Source organism: Calypte anna, chromosome 1 (genome assembly GCF_003957555.1).
Source record: "Calypte anna isolate BGI_N300 chromosome 1, bCalAnn1_v1.p, whole genome shotgun sequence".
Taxonomy (NCBI): domain Eukaryota; kingdom Metazoa; phylum Chordata; class Aves; order Apodiformes; family Trochilidae; genus Calypte; species Calypte anna.
This window is the reverse complement of record NC_044244.1, coordinates 103,669,262-103,689,524: the sequence shown is the minus strand read 5'-3', so window position 1 is coordinate 103,689,524 and position 20,263 is coordinate 103,669,262. Positions and strand designations below refer to the sequence as shown.

At 39.6% G+C, this 20,263-nt stretch overlaps 1 protein-coding gene across 2 annotated transcripts in view; it reads left to right on the top strand.

Annotated features, from left to right (window-relative positions):
• APP (amyloid beta precursor protein) overlaps positions 1–20,263 on the top strand; it is a 212,113-nt gene that overhangs the window by 54,247 nt on the left and 137,603 nt on the right. For both annotated transcript variants that reach the window (XM_030447545.1, XM_030447476.1), the window contains exon 3: positions 15,075–15,204. In XM_030447545.1, coding sequence (XP_030303405.1) covers positions 15,075–15,204 — 130 coding nt within the window. The remainder of the gene's footprint in view (positions 1–15,074; positions 15,205–20,263) is intronic.

Below are 20,263 nucleotides of genomic sequence, written 5' to 3'. Positions count from 1 at the left end.
AACAGTTGCCCTGCTAAAACAACAGAAACTTCTAAGCTGCAGAGTGCAGTAATAAAGTAGATTGCATGATAACATAATCCTGAAGATAAGAGCATTTAAAGCTTTGATCTGCTTTTTTCATTTCTAAAAGTTTCAACAGAAGCGTAGGTGTGGCTCTGAGGAAAAAAGTAATCTCTTTCCCAGGCCAGTCCAAAGCAGTGTTAAGGGTTTTTTGTTTGTTCTTTCTTCATCACTTTGAATATCTTTTCCATCAAAAAGTACTTGATTGAAATGGTCAGGCTTGATTTATTTTTACTTCAGTCCTATTCAGTGAATTTAATTTCTGCAGGAGAGATGGTGCCAAAGATCATTTTAAGTTACATATACTGTTTGTCAGTGTCACTGTGAAGCAAAAACAAAAGAAGACATATGGTAAGTTACCATACTTTATTTCAAAATTGAAGTTCTTTCTGGAGATTAAGGAATTGGCAGATTGGAAAAAGCATGCAAGAACAAAAATTATTTGATTGTATTGCTGCTACTGAGTTGCAGTCACCGTAATGACTCCAAGTATACCTGCTTGTACAGCAATTAATTTGGAAAATGTTTTTGTACTATTCATTATGCCAATCTGTTTAATGCTGTTGTAGAGAACCTTTCGATGATGAAGAGCAAGTCAGTTGTATGCCAAAGGTTGAATTTGATAGTACTTGAAGCCCCTTTCTTGTTATTCTTTCCTTTTATCCCTTTGCTAGGGTTTCCCATGCAGTGTGTCCTGTTCTTGAGATGCTCTGAGCTTGTTTAGTTGGATGCAACCATAACAATGACATTTTAATAAGTGGCCTCAAGCAACTGATTAATTGAGGAATTGTTACACAGTGATCAAGGAGAAGTAGTCTCTTGTAAACTCAGTAAACTCCATCAACACCTTTTGTCAGTGGTGTACTCAGCATGTGTTGTCCTCTTCTGCTTTCTTAGCTTCAGAATTGGAAATGTTGATCTGTTTCATGCTGAAACTTTTTTTGTACCTTCAAGCAGTAAAAGTAGCTGGGGGTTTTCATGTGCTGTTGCTCTCTTCTTGCTCATCATTTGTGCAAAGCTCTCTGGTGTCCATCATCAGGCAGATCTGACATACGATAACTGAATCCTCAGGCAGAGGACTGATGCTACACATTAAACCTGCTCTCTCAATTGGCTTTTTAAAGGAATATTCAACCACTGACACACTTTCTTTCCTGATTTTAAACTTTAGCCCAGTGTATCTTTGCTATAGTAATGTCTTTGTATGTCTTTGGACATCGTGCTTCAGTGAGAACAGGGTGCAAGCTTCAGCTGAAATTAAATCCTATTGCAAATGTCCTTGTTATGCTCTTCAAGAGCAAAGGATTCAACAACTGTAGAAGAAGATCACAAATGTCTGTGGAGTGCAGGTGATGCTAAGGTCTTAAGATGACAGAGGTATTTATCTGTTCCTCCCATGTATTTTGGAAATGGTGGAAATACGTTTTGTATCACGTTTGATGACCATCTTGCCAAGCTTGCATGTTTCAGATTTCAAGTAACACAGGAAGCTCACCCAGGATAAGAGTGGCAAGTAGCTTGGCAAGTAGCTGTCACTCCGTCAGCAAACTGTTAACACTGGTACTCATGTTAAGTTGACATAATTTTTTTTGTTTCATGGTGAAAGCCTGATTCATACAGTACTTGGACTGAAAATACACAATGATATTTTGTCCTTTCGACTCTGTGAAAAAGTATCTGGCTTAGATGGGTGCTCTATGCTCTTGGCCAGAGTCTTCGTCCATTTTGTGAGCACTTTGAGAGATCTGCTGGCATGATGCTTGGTGTAGAGGGGCATGTTTCAGCTGCTCAGTATTTTGAATTGGAAAACAAATGCAGGATTACTTGTCCTTCTCTGTGCTTTAAAATTCAGGATTGATACATCTCAGAAGATTCATAATTGACTTGGAATTGCTAAGTTTATTCTAATGTTCCCTTTGCTCAACATGTCTTGGAGCATGTTGAAGTGCACATCCTGTTTCTGCTTGAGTCTTGCATATATTGGTGTGGAAGTTTTATTGGATATGATTTGACTTAATGTTACGGCCACAACTGTTGTTCTTTAAGGATGAACATCACTGTGGTCAGTTGAGTCATTGGGAGAAATTTGAAGTTCTGGATTCTCCATTAGGCAGCCATCCAAATCCATTTGAGATTGTTCTTTTGTAGGAGAAAGGTGGGGGAAAAAAAAAAGGACTTTTCCTTTTTCTGGCTTTCTTTGGGTTGATGGATTCAGTCTTTCTGTTAAGAGAAGCTGGTGTCGGGGTTCCCATTGACTTCAGTGGAGCATGCAGTACAAGGCCTCAAAAATGTTTAGCCATCTGTGTGGGAACAGATTGCATGAGGCAGAAGGCTGGCAAGAAAATGTTTAGCTTCTTTTTTCAGTGGGGGATGGAGCAGTGAGGAAGTCTCTTCTTCAGGTCTCAACCCTCTTAGCAGCTTCTGTTAAATGTACAGATGCCTGTAGTAACTCTAATATCTGGGAACTTCAGGCACATCTAGATCTGTTGCTTCTATAACAATTTACGAGAAACTTCTGTCAGAACGTTTCCCCTCCTTATATCTACAAGTTTCCATATCCAGGCTCTGCAGCAATGTTTATTAGCTGTCAGTGATAAAACTGCTCAAGAGCTTTGGTCCCTAAGCTCTCCTGTGCTGCATGAACAACTCATGAGTAGCCGGGGGTTGAGGTGAATGTGCAGTGGTGGAGCGTGGGTATGGGTCTGAGGGGATGAGAGTTTAACCTTATTTTCTCACTGCCAGAAAAGAAACCAAGCCAGGTGGGTCTGCTTTGGTAACACTGCAAAAGAGGGGAATTTTCTATGTGGGTTAAAATACAGTAATGAGATAATACTATAATACTAAAAAAGAGTGCAAACCGAGTGTTACGCAGCTGAATTTCCCTGGGAGACAGTGTCTCTGACCCACAGCTAACTCAGTCTTGCCACTTCAGGTATTGTGTGTGTGTGTGTGTGTGTGTGTGTGTGCAGTCTGGCAGACTTGGAAGCCTATTGTAGAAAAAAGATGGCAGGACTTCACGTAATGGTAAACCACAGGTAATGATGGCCACTTCATTTCTTGCTTTACTTTCAGACTTGCCGTTGCCTATGGACTGTGGGGCACAGGTTCATCTAAAAGGTTGTTGTCTGAAAGCCTTTATTTTCAAAAGGGGAGATGGCTGGGGAGATGTTAAATACCTTCATGGACATCATTCATAGGCTCTGGGTGATGGCTTCTTTCTTTATCTACTATAGTATTTAGCAGAAAATTTGGATAAGCTGTTTTCAGTCCAATTTAGCAACTGAAAATGAAAGCACCAACCAGTTTACCGAAATAAGCCAAAGTTTTTACATCTTTCTTGGAAAAATTTCCACGCTCTGTTTCAAAGACATTTGTAGGTGGCAAATTGAGTATGTGAAGCAAGTAAAAGTGTTGTGGAAGCTTTTCAGGTCTCCTAAAGTCCAAATTTCTGAAATACTTCAAATAGTTGGTTTCTCGGTGATTTTTTTTTTTTTTTTTAAGGGGATGCATGGGGCATATCTTTATACAAACATTTGTATCCTAAGGAATTTTCTGCATTTGAAAATTATTTCAGATTAAAAGATGGTGCAAGTTTAAAATGAAGTCCCAAATAAGTCCACGTAGGTTTAATCATGCTGAAGTGCATTTGTTCAGTTTATTCATCTTTCACATTTCACTACTGAAATGTATTGTCTCTGCTTTGGAGGACTGTTATTTCATAAAGTCTCCTATTTCCAACTTAAGCACATGTGAACAGTTAAAGGACTAAGTCAAAATCTCTCTTGGTAGCAGCTCCAAACTGCAGTTCCCTTGAGTAGATTTCACTCTGTAAATGCTTAGTGACAGTTTCTACAGGTGAGCCTTGATAGTGAACTTGGTTTGATCTGAGGTATAGATAATACTAGTGATGGAAGTAAGCAATGCCCGATTTATTTTCTGTTGTGTGTTCTTCAGTTTACAGTCCTACAAGAGCATTTTGGATACAAAGTAACTATTTGTGTGAGACAGTGATAAGGCAGTTCTGATTAATCTGGACCAAATGTTAGGAGAAAGACTTAACTTCGAGAAAAATACAAATTTATAAATATTTGTGAAGGAAGATCTGAATTCTTTAGGTAGGAAACTTTTTAACATTTTCTACTGGTACTAAATGGTTTGTGTTTGTATTTTAAAGCTATAGTCTCTGTAATGTATATTTCATGCACAAGAACAAGAATTATATATAAAAGAAACGCTGCTTGATTTAAATGAAAAAAGTAATGACATATTAAAGCCATTTAGGTAATTACTGTGTGTATCCTGTGTCAGAGGATCTGTCCAACACATGGAATGTACATTGCTGTGCTGTTCACAAACAAGAAATGTTACTGATCTGGATGTTTTCTGCAGATGTGCTTCCTGCAGTTTTGTTCCTCACGTTCAACTTTTAACTTCTCTAAAGCTTGGGTTGCATTTTAGAACACTGTGTAGTCTGTTTCCAACTTACATGTTTCCTGAACTTTTTCTGTAATTCATTTCACTACAGAAGTAAACCACGTATGGGTTTTTTTGTATTTTGGATGATGGAGTACAAGCACTGTTTCAGAATATGACCTTACGTTACCACTTCACATTCTTGGTACTAGAGCCTGAAGCTCATTTTATGAAAAGGGAAATCACAGCCTCATTTGTCTTTTGGGGCATGCATACAGCTGAATTTAGGCTCTTAGATTATTAAATTACCCTTTGGCTAGTTCCTCAGTAAACTCAAGAATGCATAAATTAATTAGATTATTAAAAATTAGTTCCCAGGCCTGTTACTTTGTGACAGTTTTTGCACGGCCCTGAGGACAACTTTGACATAAAGTAGGTCATTTCATAAGCAGTGGAACTTGGAAATAGTTGAATAGAGAACGCTTACATTTTTTCAAGCATATTTTTTAGATTATATGCTGCTGCTTAGGTATGTTTTGTACTGTGATTTAACATACCTAAACTCAGTTACAGTCACATATGTTCCCATTTGATGGATGGTACATGTTTCTTGAGGTGAAACTTGCAAAACTAGTTCAGGTAATTTTTGTGATTTGAAATGTCTACTGTAGCCCACTTACATTTAGGACTTCTTTCAAAACGTGGAGAAAAAAAATTTCTAAAATTCCACTTGTAGTAATTCTCACAAATATAATAAATTGCTTAACTGAATGCTTTCAAAACAGTCCTCTGTCTTGGGGCAGAAATTGTTGACGTTAGAACTGCTGCTTTTCCTGATGGCCCTTTGTGAAGCATTTCAGGCTTTAGATGAAACACAGTCTTTCATCTGCATCATGAAAATACAGGAAAAAGACAGGTCTCTTTTTTTTTTTTTTTTTTTTTCCCCTTTTAATGCTAGCTTTTCTAAAAAAATAGTCCTGCAAAGGACCATTCCTGAAGGTCCAGGTCAGATATCTGAGCCTTTATGGCAGTCTCTTGGATGCTGGTGTTGTAGCCAATACAATTTAGTTTGAAAACCCTCTCTATATGTAAGGTATCTTGAGCAGATCACTAGCAATTCATGTATTGGGCCTTTCTCCCACTGACGTGTTACGGAGGGATGGCAGCCTGCAGGAGAATCTGGGAAACCAGACCCAAACTCTCTACCTATTCCACCTTCCTTGATACACTAAGCGTCTCTTAAAGAGGGAATGGGATAGGTGCAGTCTTGCATCATGCCTAGAGGAGGAGGTTTAGTTTGTTTTTAAATTACTATTTTTAACTACTTCTGTGTATGTGGCTTTTTCCCTCTTGGGAGGACATCCTTTATGCATGGTCACACACTTTACTTTTATGAAAAAATATCCTGTTAACCTGAGCTAGGTATTAGTCTGTCTCATGTTCTAATACTTACCCTTATTCCTGTAGCAACTTATTTTTAAAAAAATTTTTAAAAAGCACAATCAAAGAAAGCCAAAAAAACCCCAAAACTAAACCCCAATCAACTAAACTCCCAAAATTCCCAAATCTGTTACTCTTACAGCATCACTAGAGACTACATCTGCCTGTTAATGGTTTCATCTTGTGTCTGTATTTGAGCAGAGTGAAACCTTGATTAGGCTTATGACAAAGTGGACTTTGCTGTCTCTCTGAATAAAAATTCGTGTCTACAGAGAAACAGAAGTTCTTGCTGCATTTAAGCCAAGGAGTGTTTAAGGCAGACAAAAAAGCAGCTTAGAAGAGACCAAAAGTCCAGCCCTGTTTACTCTGAGATTTTACAGTACGAGCAGCTGTATATCCTCTGTAATTATACCAGAGAGACTCTAGAGACCTAATGTGGTAGACAGCATTGGCCTGGCAGGGCTGATTTTTGGTTTGGTTTTCCTATTGCATGCAAACATATTTGCGCTATTAAATCAAAGACTTGAAAGGCAGTGAGGAGGATGTGGTTGACCATGCAGGCTTATTTTTGCATCCATGGACTTCTGCCTCCCTTTTTTGTGCAGAGGAAAGCACTCAGAGAGGAGCCGGTGTGGGACTGTTCAAGTAAATCTGTGTTAATGCATGGAGCCCTGTGCACGAATTAGGGTACAGCAGGCTACCTCCCATCTGGCAGTTTTTCTGAATGCTTTAATTGCAAGGTAGGTGGCAGCCGTCCGTGAAATTCCAGATAAAGGTATGTTAGGAATTTTTCAGAGAAGAAATTGTGTACAGATGGGTGAACCAACCAAATAGCTACAGTACTAAAACCACCTCGTGTTTCTACCACTCTCAATACAAAAAGCACTCGGGATACTGTATGAGGATTTTGTATATGCCCTGCTCACAGAGTTCAGTCCATGTCCTCATGTCCAGGAGTGAAACCACAGCAGCCTCTTGATCTCTCCTCCTTCTCTGCCCCCATCTCCTCTCCCTATCCATGGATAATGCTTAGAAGGTTCATCAGCTCGTCTCACACACACTTGTGAGGTTTTTTCTTGTTTTTTTCTTTTCCATAGGATAGGATCAGTAATGAAGAAAACCAGTTCTAGTGCTGAAATGTATGCTGGCTTTGCACACTTGGAGGAAAAAGATGAGGAGGCTTAAAAGATGCTTAGGATAAGAGGATAGAGCATCTGTCTTTTAGCATGGGACTTGAGAATCACAGGGTGACCAGGCAGATTGGAAACAGGAACTAACATGATGTCAGAATGGGTGGATTAAGAGGCAAGAATGGGTGTGGAAGGAGTTAAAATAGTGGGTGAAGCCCTTGACTAGCAGCTCTGTCTGTAATTGTGAAGCAGCTGAGATGTTGGAAGGGAGGAGGATGATTTGTCAGATGAACTCTTAAGAATAGTTTCAAGAGTAATACATGAAACTCCTCGTGAATACATGAAATCCTGTGAGGATTGACACAGCTAGTGAGGCTGCAGCCATTAAAAACTGAAGGATATAATGGGTGGATAATGGGTGATGTGGCTGAAGATATGAAGTAGTATGGCTTTGGAAACTTGTCCCAGAGTTGAATTAAAAGAAATAATTGTCTAGTTTGGAAGACAGTCAGCTTGGTTTTATTTATTTACTCTAAGTAATCGGGTGTGGTGTTGCTTTTAAGAATTGATTACTTCTATTTTCTTTTAAACTTAAAGTTAAAAGGGTTCTCACTTCCCAAGTGGGAGCTAGAAATTGGTGCAAAAGCCTGCAGTGTTGTGCTGATGAAATTGCAGGAGCAAATATCTGGGGCTTTTCACTCCCTGCTTCTCATTGCCAGTTCTGAGTTTAGATCTTAATCAATGAAGATTCAAAACCCTTCAAAGTAATACAGAAAAGTAGTCCTAAAAGCCAATAATAACTAGAGTATTTTTACACTTGGCATGCATTGTAACTTCAACCTGTGTATAGCTGTCTATCTTCCAGTTACCGACTCGGAGACTGGGAACAGGGCATTTTATTCAGGGTTGGCAGTGTCATTGCTTCTCATGTGATGCCACTACTGCTGCAGCTGATCAGGGACAGCATCACAGCATCAGGGGCTCTGCAGCATCACTGCTTCTGAGGTGCAAGATGGGAAAGCTCACAGAGACAGTGTACATGGACACACAGGAACATCTAGCATATTCTTCCTCTATGTGGACATGCCAGATGCTTGAAAATGATTGCAGTGTGTCTGCTTGTTTCTGGTCTTCAGTAACATACCTATGCAAAATACTGAGAAGCAGCTTTTTGTTTCTTTCTGTGGTTTTAACAGGGAAGTTGCTTTATACTCTCTGACAGGAAAATCCTCAAAAGGATTTTTTTCTGTATTATTTATTTATTTAAAGACATATTCTAGAATGGAATAGAAATAGTTTTGATCCATATATAATTTGTTAATCTGGAACTGAAGGGTTTTTTTCATAGTTGAAGCATTGTTTAGCTGTCCTTCAGACTTGCTGTCAAAGGACATTTCCCCGAGCATTTTAAGACCAGTCTTTCTAAACACTGGTTATTAAATGCAGGTATTCTTTTGTGTTTGCAGTAACTGCTAGCAGACTGCTTCACTGAAATGATGAAAATTTCTTTGTACATTTAAAGCACAGAGCTAAATGGTTACACATACTTATTTCTATTGTTACTTTAATAAGTACTTCAGAAAATGCAGAAATTGAAATAACTCCATCAACCTCCTAATCATTAGCTAACCTTGTAAACCTTTCAAAATTATTTGAAAATACAATAAAAGAAGCAATATTATGAACGATCTAGAAGATGAGGGGCATAATGAATAGTATCAAGAGGTGAAGTACTGTGTTTTTTAATTTGAATGTCTTCCACTATCAGATATGACTTATGTCTTAAATTATTATGCTTAAGTATCACTTTAAGATTGCACCAAGGTGTGCAGAGTTTTTCTTTTGATGAGTGTGTATGACTAGGTTAAGGAACTTATTTTTATAGTCATATATCAAGGATTGATTACTATTTAAAAAAAAAAAGAAAAAAAGAAGTATCTACTGGGGATTTCTTTTGTATTTACTGATGGTATTTGAACCCTGGTGGAGGTTCCCCAGAGAGAGGCTGTGGATTCCTTGAGATACTAAAAAGCTATCTGGGCATAGTCCTGGCAAATAGCTCTGGGTGGCCCTGCTTGGGCAGGAGGGTGAGGTCTCAGGTGAGCTCCAGAGGTCCCTTCCAGTGTCAACCAGTTGGTGGTTCTGTATGAATTGGGACTATCATGGAAGATGGCAGGCATTGTTCATTGGACCTGTTTCCAAGTGTCATAGCAGTGGCAATGGATACAGGTATCCATGTTAGTCAGGCATTTTCCATGTCAACAGAGCAACCTCTAGTAGTGGGTAGGATACTTGCAGGAGCACTCTTGGGGGTGCAGTTGGTCAGTATCACTGAATCCTGTTCAGTGTTATTCAGCAACTTGATCTTGTTAGCTATTTGTGTGATAAATTAAGATGTTACCAAATTTTAAATATCTGAAAGTGGTTGTAAACTGCAGCTAGGCTTGTCCAGATTAAATGGACTATTTCTGGAATCATGCACTTCCTCTGTGCAGGATACATGATCTCACTATTGCTCTTTGATTCTTCTTTGAACTCTTTCCAAGTTATCCATGAGGCCCTGCCCCTGCTGCCGGGCCTGGTGTTCCAGGAGCCATGCCTCCCATGCCTCTTGCCCTCAGTGTATCTCAGGGAGATAATGTTGGCCACTGGTTGTCATCCACTGCCCCAGCTGCCCTTCCTGTCCCACATGAGTGATTGGTGCTCCCAGTGCACCAGGGGCCTGGGGATGCACATGCCTGTGCCAGCCATGCCGAAAGCCCTCTTGGCTGCTCTTTCTTCCACAGGCAGGAGGGGCAGCTGCAGTGGCCTCTGTGCTTCTTTGCTTGAATGTTTTCCTCTGTCTTCTTGTTTTTCCCAGATTTGTTTCAAAGTAATCCCTAATCAACTGTTGTGTAACATATTCAACCAGTTTGTTGTAATGTTTTCACTATTGGATCATCAGCACTTTTGTATATAGACAGATCAGAATGCATTTTCTTTTATTAAGCACATCTGAATTTTTGTCCTAAATCCATGTGTCATCAGACATAGTAATGATAAACACTAGTGTAAACCAGATTACATTATATCCTTAGTAGCCTGAGTCAAGAGGCTTTAAAGATTTTTTGTTTCTGAAGTTAGGGAAATGGTAGTAATGAAAATGGAATCTAGCTGTAACTTTTGATGGCTAGTTAAAATTTTTTTGTTACAGTGGCTTTGTTTCTTCTACCACTTCTTAAATACATTAAAGGAGTTACTCTACATCACGTTATGAAAATACTGGAAGTTTGGATGTCCTGTAGCTTTCTGTAGCTGCTTGCTCTTAGAAGCAGTGGTGTCTCATTAGGGACACTATAAATAAATGTGACACTCATTTTTCTGTGCCACTAAGTAGGTCCCACTTCAATGCAGAGCAAATACCTTATGTTAGTCTAGTGAGGAGAACTTTCTTCAGCACATATGCATTGCTGGCATTAACCTATTGATAATGAAATTCAAAGCTTGTTTTCTCTTGTGAAGGGTGGACAGAGCTTTGTGTGAACTGTCAAATGAAATTAGGAGTTTAGTAAGTGATGCAGAAACAGAAGAGCCTTCTTTGTATTTTTTCATCCTTGTGCCCTTTTGATAAATACTGTTAACTACTTAGAATTTGGTTCACTGTACTAACTGTAAGTTAAATTTATTATTTTGGGAAGTAGTAAAAAAAAAAATTATATATCTCCCTTCAGTCCCCCCAGTCTTACTGTTTTGATAAGGAACTACTGTAATAGCTTACTCTTGCTTGTAAGAAATTCTCTTCAGGAAAGCAACTGTACCGTGTCTTTGTTCTCATGGATCAGAATCCTGTTTTCTATCACTTTAAAGCTGTCTTGATGTTCCTCTGGTTGCATGAAAATAAGCTTTGAGGTTTTTTCTAAATTGCTGTTATACCATTCCAATCGGACCATTGTGACATTTTTTTAAGTTGTCTTTGTTTAAGACATTAATTTCCTCTGTATCTGACAAGGGACAGTTAACCCTGAGGAATGTTAAGGTCCTGATGAGAAAGTGTCCGTGACTCTGATTTATCAAGCGTGTGTCTTGTGACAGCATCTGGTGTTACATAACTGTGGGCTCTAATTATTCAGATGTGATGTCTGCAGATGTAGGAACTTGGAGGAGCACAGCATGACCATGCTAAATGTAATGTCCAAAGAAAATCAAACCTTTCTGTAGCATCTTGCCTGTTAGCTCTGTAGGCAGCTACAGTGCCTGGCAGTGTAGTATTTACACAGCAGCTGAGGTGTGAAATTGCCCATCGCAGTGACATCCTAATCCATTTTGGCAGTGCTGTGATGAGCCAGGAGCACGAACATGTGCAGACCTGTTTGGTGGAACTAGAGGCAGATCTAAGGTGAAAGATAAAGAGATTGAAGAAGAAAGGGAGCTTTCCTTGAATTTGCAACCTTGCTGTTTCAGTTCAGAGTTCAATATTTGAAGCACTGATGGAGCCAGGGGAGAGCAGCAAGTGCCTCTGTATCTGCTTTCTGTGAGTAGTGAAAAAATGGTGGTATATTTGTAATGTGGATGATAACCATGAGTCCTGGTCACCTGCTGACAAAAGGAGCAAAGCACAGCTACAATCTTCTGTGTACAGGAAACTCTTTTTAAGTTTTCAGTTCTACTCTGTGGGCTTTTTTGAAGTCAACGGCATTTCATTTGCTGTGTCAACACAGAAGGCTGCATCTGAAGCCTCTGCACGCACTGCAACCATTATTTTGTAGTGAGCTGAGGGTGCTGATGAAGATGGCAAAAATGTATCAGATGGCTTCTGTGATGTGCTTACATAAATCAAGATGCATCTGATTAAAAAATGCTGCTTGGTAATAGAAAGCAAGGTTGCTGTTCAGTCTCTTTAGCATAAAGTGCATTGCTTAAGTAATGTTTCTGTCTAGTCCTTTTCTTGGCATTGTTACTGTATTTGGTCTTGTTCTGTGCATTAGGCTGTTACAATAGTTAAATTTTACATTTATACAAACTCCTTCCTGTCTGTTAATGAAAGTAAGAGGTTCTTCCCAGGTATTTCCAGTCATGCTTTGTTTACTTTGTGTTATGACAATGGCTGTGGACCAGTGTCATGTCCTGGATCAGGAAACACAGGAATTTGAACTGTGTCCTTGCCTTCCAGTCTCCTTCTCGGAGAGGAGCCTGAGTGCAGCTAGGTCCAAATCCTCATCTCAGTAACACGACCCAGATGACAGTCCAGGGAGATTCGGACTGGACCCCTTTGCTTTCTAGTCTCCTTCTTAGAGAAGAGCCTAGGTTCAGCGGGATCCAATCCTCCTCCCAGGCCTGGGTTTCCCAGAGAGGGTAACCAGACTATAGGGTAAACATGACCATCTAATACCCCTTGATCGAATTAAGGTGAAGTGACATTCAAGGCCTGTATTTGAATATAAGATTTAAGTTAGAAGTATGGAAGGAATAAAAGCTGATGCCTCAAATTATTATATATGTTCAGGCTGTGCAAGCATAAAGGCTGATTATTTAGGTGACAGAAGTCACAATATGTGTGTGTTCAAGCTGGGAAAAAATTGTGGTTACTTAATGATCTTAGGAAAGAGAAAGCAAAAGCAAGAGAGAGCAGAAAATCACTGGTCCTGGATCCAGCACTGGGACAGCCAATGGGGGAGTGTTTGTGTCCATGGAGCTCCCCCAGTGCACCGATGCAACTCCTTGTTTTATAGCCCTGTTGTGCTTAGTAAGCATGGTTGAAACCTAAAAGATTGAACAACTGGAGCAGCTCCCCAGTCCTTCTTTCTGTATGGCCCTAGGCCATATATAGTCCCTTATCACTGTCTGCATCCTCTCCTGCAGTCCTTCTGGAATGCTGTCAGAGGATCTGGGGGCTTGCAGTGGCCTCACTCCCTGCTGAGTGCTAATGAGGCCTGAGGACTCCTCCATCACAACCAGGCCACATTCATTCAGAGACTATTGATCTCAAATCTGGCCAAGGCCATAGTGTTGTTCATTAGTGTCTTTTAAAGTTTGAATCTTGTACTGGAGCTGCAGTTAAGCGTCCTGCTTGCTTCATTTTACCACAGTTACATTTTGAACTTTCAGCCTGGGGAGTGCCAGGAGGCACTGGCTTGCTGGGGTCCTGTATGCTTGAGGGGAATACGTGACTGAGATCAATCCTCTTCCTCAAGGGAGAGATGTGGAGGTTCTTACTGTCATTTTCCAAGCATCTCTTTCAGACACACAGAAATCACTCAATCTCAACTCATCTCTCTCTGGTTGGGATTATATTCCTTTTCTGAACCATTGCCAATTACTTGTTTTTCCTTAGACTTGTTCCTATTTCTGTTTTTCCTTAGGTATCAGTAGACTGTAGTTTTCAGTCCACCAAAATCCTCACATCTGATGTGGAAGTTGGTAAGGATTTGCTTGAGGACAGGCAAAGAAAAACTGGTGCTTTCTGAGTTTGATGTTAGGGCTGATAGATTGCCAATTTGAAAAATCAGAAGTGGGACCCATAGGCTGTGGTAGCAACTGCTGTGACGGTGGTGAAAATTGGGAGTGCAGCAGCAGGGCTGAGCACCCATGCTGAGCGTGCATTGCAGGCTTTGCTTTGGTTAGCTCAAGCCTGGTGGCATAGACCAACCACCTGTTAGGTGAGCTCCAGGAGCACATATTCCCTTCAAGTTTTACCCATAAAGAATGCGGTTTGCCTGCTCTGAAATCCCTCCACAGCTTAAAGTGCAGCATCGTGCAAGGCAGTGTGCTCCCAAGGAACTGAAACACACATGTAGGAGGTGACTGAGAGGGCGGTCTGCAAAAAAGATCAGCAGCTAAGAACCATCCTTGGTGAAAGAGGCCATTGCTGAGTGTAAAATTTAAAATTGGGTGGGATAGTCTGAGGGAGATAAAAAGCCACGTATGCAGCTTGGTTGAAGTTGTAGTTTGCCAGTGAATTAGTCATACAGTTTGCTGGTGGCATGATTGTGGCATGCTGGCTGGGTTGTGGGTATCTAAATCTATTGCAGTATTAAGAACCAGTAGGATTTTCACAGAATTATCACAGTTGAAAAAGACCTCTAAGACCACCGTTTCCATCGTCAACATCCATCAACATCCTCCTCTCCCCAGATAAAATATTTATTTATGAATATCTGTATCACTCACTATAGCATGGCCTTTTAAAGTATTTCCAGGAGTGGTGATTTCACCACTACCCTCTTGGTAAAGAAATTCTTGTTCCAATCTAGTCTAAACTTTCCCTCAATGCAACTTGAGGCCATTCCCTCTTGTCCTATCATTGTTCATTTGCGAGAAGAGGCCAGCACCCACTTCCCTCCTTCCAGGTAACTGTAGAGAGCAATAAGGTCTCCTCTCAGCCCTCTCTTCAAAGCTAAACATTCCCAGTTCCCTCAGCCTCTCCTCACAGGTCTTGTTCTTCAGACCCTTCAGCAGTTTTGTTGCCCTTCTCTGAACTCACTCCAGCACCCCAATGTCTTCCTTGTAGTGAGGGGCCAAGAACTGAATACATTTTTGATCTCAGCAATTTTGGAAAGTTGGAAATAGGTTTATATTGATGATATAACCCTAAATATGAATAACTGATTCAACAGACTGTTAATACTTTGTAGACTTCAGTGGGAAAGAATTGTGATATTAAAATTATTGAGATAAACATGAGGACATGCTATAAATTTTAGATATATGGAAATTAGGCTGAATATATGAAGTTTTGTGAGGATAGATATGGTAGTCAACTATGAAACACCTGTTTAGCTGATCTTTAGCTTAAGCAAGTAGCCAAGTTATATTTTCACAGCCTGCTGTTACCACCATCATATTCTGATCTGGCAGCCACATATTTTTACTGATGAACAAACACACCAGCTTTCCAGGTAAGTGCATAGCCTTATACAATGTATTACACAGCAGAAGAGAGAGAAGATAGGAAAATGAGTGATATCTGTGTTACAAACATGTGTAACCATATTGCATGACCCAGAGTGCATACTTGTGATAACATTTCTCATCTTTTTGTACTTCTAATGCCAGGTCTACCCTGAGTTACAAATCACCAATGTTGTTGAAGCCAACCAGCCAGTTACCATCCAGAACTGGTGCAAGAGGGGGTGGAAGCAGTGCAATGGTCACCCGCATATTGTGGTTCCCTACAGGTGTTTGGGTGAGTGAATTTCAGCCTGTTTTTTTTTCTTGCTCTTCAGTTTTTGAGTCTCTTCATGAAAAAGATACAGAATCTGCATAAATTACTTTTATGTCTCTGTATTGTCCTATTCTCTGAGGTGGGTTTTGTCCAATTGTCCAGTCCTTTGGAACTACATTAATTAGAGAGAGAATACTTCTGCTCTTCCCTGTACTGTTTTCATGAGTGATTGCAAACCAAGCTTCTGTTTACTCCCCTAATTTTTGTCATTCTCTGTCCTTTCTCCTCCTTTCCTCCCGAAAAGACATGCATGTGTGCACCCAGTTTACACCCAGTGCACCCGGGTTTGGTTTTGTGGTTTGTTTTTTTTTTCTTTTGCTTTTGAGTTGTTCATCTTTTCCCAAAATAAATGCATTAATCCCCCCCCTTTTTTTAATATATCTAATGATTGATCTCTTAATGGGAAACACAATAAGAATCTGTTTTTATTGAAAGCAAGCAAAAGCTTATACGTTCTCCTGTTTCTTTCTGCAACTTTTTTTTCTAGCAGTTGCTTTCTATTCTCTCTTTTGTCCTAGGTGCTTTGAAATGATTCACCAATTTAAAAGGGGCTCCTTAATTTTTTTATAACCTTTTTTTCTGTCAGCATTGAGAAAACAGAATCATATCAAATTTGTTGTTTTCATTAATATTATAGGCTAAACATTTTCTTGAGATTATTCCGTGGGCTATTTAAATACATTGTTTTAACATTGCCATTTGAATTGTGATAAATTGGCTGCTGAGTTTAAATGCTGGATTTCAGAGTTGGAACCTGTTGGTTTTTTTTTTTTTCCAGTGAAAATGTATGGAAATCAACTCAAGCCAGTTATTCTGGGAAATAAATAATTAGAGATCCAGAAAAATGTATGGCCTTTCTAGAATTTTTGTTCATTTGTGTAGAATAGGTAAAACTCATGGCACTGTCTGCCACTGTCTGTGTCAACTTAAAAATGGGACTGCAGAGTAACTAACAAGCATGCTACCTCTGTGGGCAAGGGTGCCAAAACAGCAGATGTGCAAAATCTGTACCAAGTAGTATCAGGGAAATTTTATTGTTCAGTAAAGCTTTTATGGCTTGCTTTTATGGATATGAAATAGGCATTTCTAAACCTGCAGTATATTGTTGCTGGTGCTACTGCATGTAAGAATGACAATTTTTTTCTAAGCAAAAGCCTGCAAGGGGAAGAACCTACTTCTAGTAATACAAATCATGAGTGTGGGAAGGAACCTGGTGCTTTGTGTGGTTTTTCAGATTTATATGTATGAATTGAATTGGTCACTAGCACCAAAAGAAAAAAATGCTATTCTACCCATTTGTTGCCATGTTTTCTTAGATTTTCCACAGTCAAGATAAAAGCATCATCTTGTAGTGCTGATATACTTGTAGAGCCAGATAAGTAACTTGTTAGAGGTGGGGCAGAGCCTACCTCTCAGTTTCATCATGATATACTTGATCAAATTCCATGTGAGTGCACTTGCACTAATTAGAGAGGTGATGAAAGAAGAACAGACTATTGGAATTATAAAAACTAATTTTTAATATTTATTATGTTGTCATCACAAACAAAGCTCTGAATTATGATCAGGGAACTATTAAGCTCAGGACTGTCTATACTTATGTAGATTTGGTCAGTGCCCTGAAGAACTTACAGCCTAATTTAAGATAAAAGGCAATGTCATCACAAGAGCAAATGAATATAAATTGGCTATGAATAAATTTGAACTGGAAATTATGAGGAAATTTCTTCAAGAGTGAAGAGCTCTAACAGTTTTCTGGTAAAGGGAATAAGAAGTCTAGTAATTTAAAAGGAAGTTAATAAATTTATTAATAGAATTATATGCAGTTCCCTGCAGGTGTCAGGAACTAGACTTGGACTTGTAAGGTGTCTTTCATGACTTGCCATTTTGAATGAAGAATGATCAGGAGTTGAATGTCTGCTGTCTTAGGTAGCCAGATAGGCTTTGCTTGCTGGAGGCAAAAATTTTACAAGACATTTAAGCACCTTGTGCCCATTAATACTTTGCCCTTAGCTCCTATTTTATATTTTAAAATCCCCCATATGTTGTTTTTCATCTGATTTCCTTGTAAATGAGGCTTATGCAGTTGGGTCTGCCCTCACTTCTGTTTGTCATCCTTCTCCTACGCTGCCATTCATTTTTTGACCCTGACAAAGAATAAAAGTGGCAGAAACTAAAGCCTTAGATACTAGTTTTGCTAGTAGCTTGCTGTGAGTAGAGTAGCCACATAATTACTTTTACTGGAGGAAAAAATTTGAATGTGAAGATCCTCTGTGATTTCCCCATCAACCAGCCTTCTACTTGATGTGTGTGGTTCAAGCTGAAATTCCTTGTATGTTGTATTGAAAGTGCACTAGAGAAGGAGGCTGGAGCAGGGGGTCGTTTTCCCACTTGTGAGGCTGGAAGTCCAGCCCATCATGTGAAGTTGGGCTTTCTTAGTACCCAGCAGCTCTTCTTCCTCTGTTAGTGGTAGCCTGCATTCTCCTCTCCAGGCTCAGTACTGGAGATAAGGAGCCAACAGGTCATAGGACAAACAGACCCTCTGAAATGATACGAAGTCTTAAAGGAACAAAGTGTGGTTTGGGGTCTTTTATCAAAGATTGTTCATTTCCCGTTGGCCAGTTACCAGTTTAATTACTTAATTTGATTTTTGTCTGTAGTCTAAAAGTTGTGTTCAAATATCTTGAGTACTCTTGGTTCCTTGTAAGTCAGAGGGGTAGACTGGAGGCAGATTGAATTCCTTCCAGCAGAGTTTCATAGCTGTGATGACAGATTATTTTATTTAATAATGTTATACAATATAATGTTTGGGTTTGGATTTTTTTTTTTTTTTTAACTAATCCTGTAGCTTGCATAAGCAGCTCAATATGGGGGTAATGATTTGGAATACTTTTTCCTAAATCTTAATTGTTACAGAACTTTTTAATCTCCTACTAGTACTGCTTCGGTGCTAAAAAATAATTTGATTCAAAGGTTATATCTTGCCTGTAAGCTCTGTATGCCTCATCTGTCCCTGTGGTCTCTGCTAGTGGGCAATTTCTAAAATCAGGAACTGGCAGTAATTTTAGTTCAAGTAGAGTCTTGATGTTGACCACTATTAAATCCATTGACTCTGGTAAGAATTGGTTTGCCAAAAGGAAGTTTGGCAGTGAACAGCTGATCCAGCAGGGCTGAGTCTTAGAAATTTTACTTTGCTGTGAGAATCACTTTCAGTACATGGAGTCAGCTTACAGTTTCTTCCATCTTATTTATTTTTCACAGAGGTGAGAAATGGCAAGTGACAGAAATGTTCCTACTTTTAGGCCAGAGCATCTTCACAGTCCATTTGCATCCTGATCTTCAGTCAAGGCTTTTTGAGACCATTAGAGAGCGTATTGCTACAGGACTTGGACGCTCCATTGAGTTTTTTCTCTGAGACACATGCATGATGGTAGTTACTGCAGCTATTTGTAGCAATATACTTGAGTAATATTGAGCGGACTTACTGGATTACACAGCTTTGTATTGTCTTTTCTTAAGTGGCAGCAACTAAAGCATGAAAGTAATACTTGTAAATGTGGCAAAATGAAAGCCCCTTATTTGAGTCAGCCATGTGTGTCTGCAGTGACCACATAAATACGTCCCGTGAAGAAGTTCTAATTGAATCCAAACAGAAAAAAAAAATTTAATTTAATTAAAAAATTTAATTTAATTTTTAGGTATTATTTTGAGCCTTTGTTCAGGGATTCATAGTGTTTTTTAAACCAAGCTTTAAAAAAATCTTCTCATGAAATACGTCTGATTTTAAAATGTATTTGTTGCACACTTCCACTTCCAGGGACATGGGGGGTTACTGCACAGTGTCAGTTCACTGAGGTAGGGAAGCTTCTTGTGGAAAAAAAATTGTTGAGTAAATTTTAGTTACCTTTCTGAACACACTGAAGGCATTTGCCTTAAGAGTACTTTTAGCTTTCTCGTTTTAGTCAATGACAAGGCCCAGAGTGTGCCTATTATGGCTTGAAACTCTGTTATCCACCTTATAACAGAAACAGAAATCTAGGTGAATATTTACGTCTTTTGAATCCTGATGTTTGACTGCTATCATCAAGGGGAAGACAAATCTGGACTTGAGGGCTTTTTTTTATTAATACAAAGATGAAAGGGCTAAATTGCACTATTTGGTGAGGAGTGTGCTCCTTGACATAGAGCCACAGATGTGTTTTGGTGCTTAGGCAAAGATGAGCCATGTGTTGTGCTGGTGAAAGAGCGAAGGTCTGCAGTGCTTGCTTGGCATGGTGCTGGGTGTGTGTGCTCGCATACCTGCAGCACAGAAAAAGCAGATTTCTGTAAGACTGAGCCCTTCAAAATGGTGACAGCAAGCTTGCTGTGAGGCACAGCTCCAGGGTTTCATCAGGCAGTGTTGAGAAGGCCACGATTTTGAGTTTGTTTTATGGGAAACATTCTTGAAAAATATCCTGGCCACAAACCTGGCCTTATTAAGGTTGGAGGGAGATCTGCCAGCGGCTGCAGCAGGAGGGGATGGATTTCTGCCCTTGCTGGGGCAGTGTGGGCAGTAATTGGTTCTCGTTTCCTCTTTGCTCTCTCCACTTCTTGCCTGAGGAAAAAGCAGCTGGTGGATTTGTGAAGTGTGGGCTGTAAAATAAGGTAATTTACTCTGTGTTCTCAACTGGCAGCGGGAGCAGGCATCCTTGTTCCAGCTCTGTGATTCTTTGAATACCTTGGGTAAATGTATGGCTATAGTTTGTTAAGTAGATAACATTTAATTACTGTTGGTGAAATACACTCCAGCCTAGCTGCTCGTTGTGCATCATAGCCCCGGAGAGAGAAGAGAAACTAAATTATGCAGATGTTCATGGATCGACCTGTGGGCAAGGCAGATAAACAACTGCAAGGTGGGGTAATTACCAGGGCATTGATTAATTGTGCTGTGTGAAGTGCTTGCTTGCATACTCACATGTGATTCTGTTTCATTATCCTGTTAATGTATGCTGCTAAAGACTGTATTCAGACAGCATTTGAA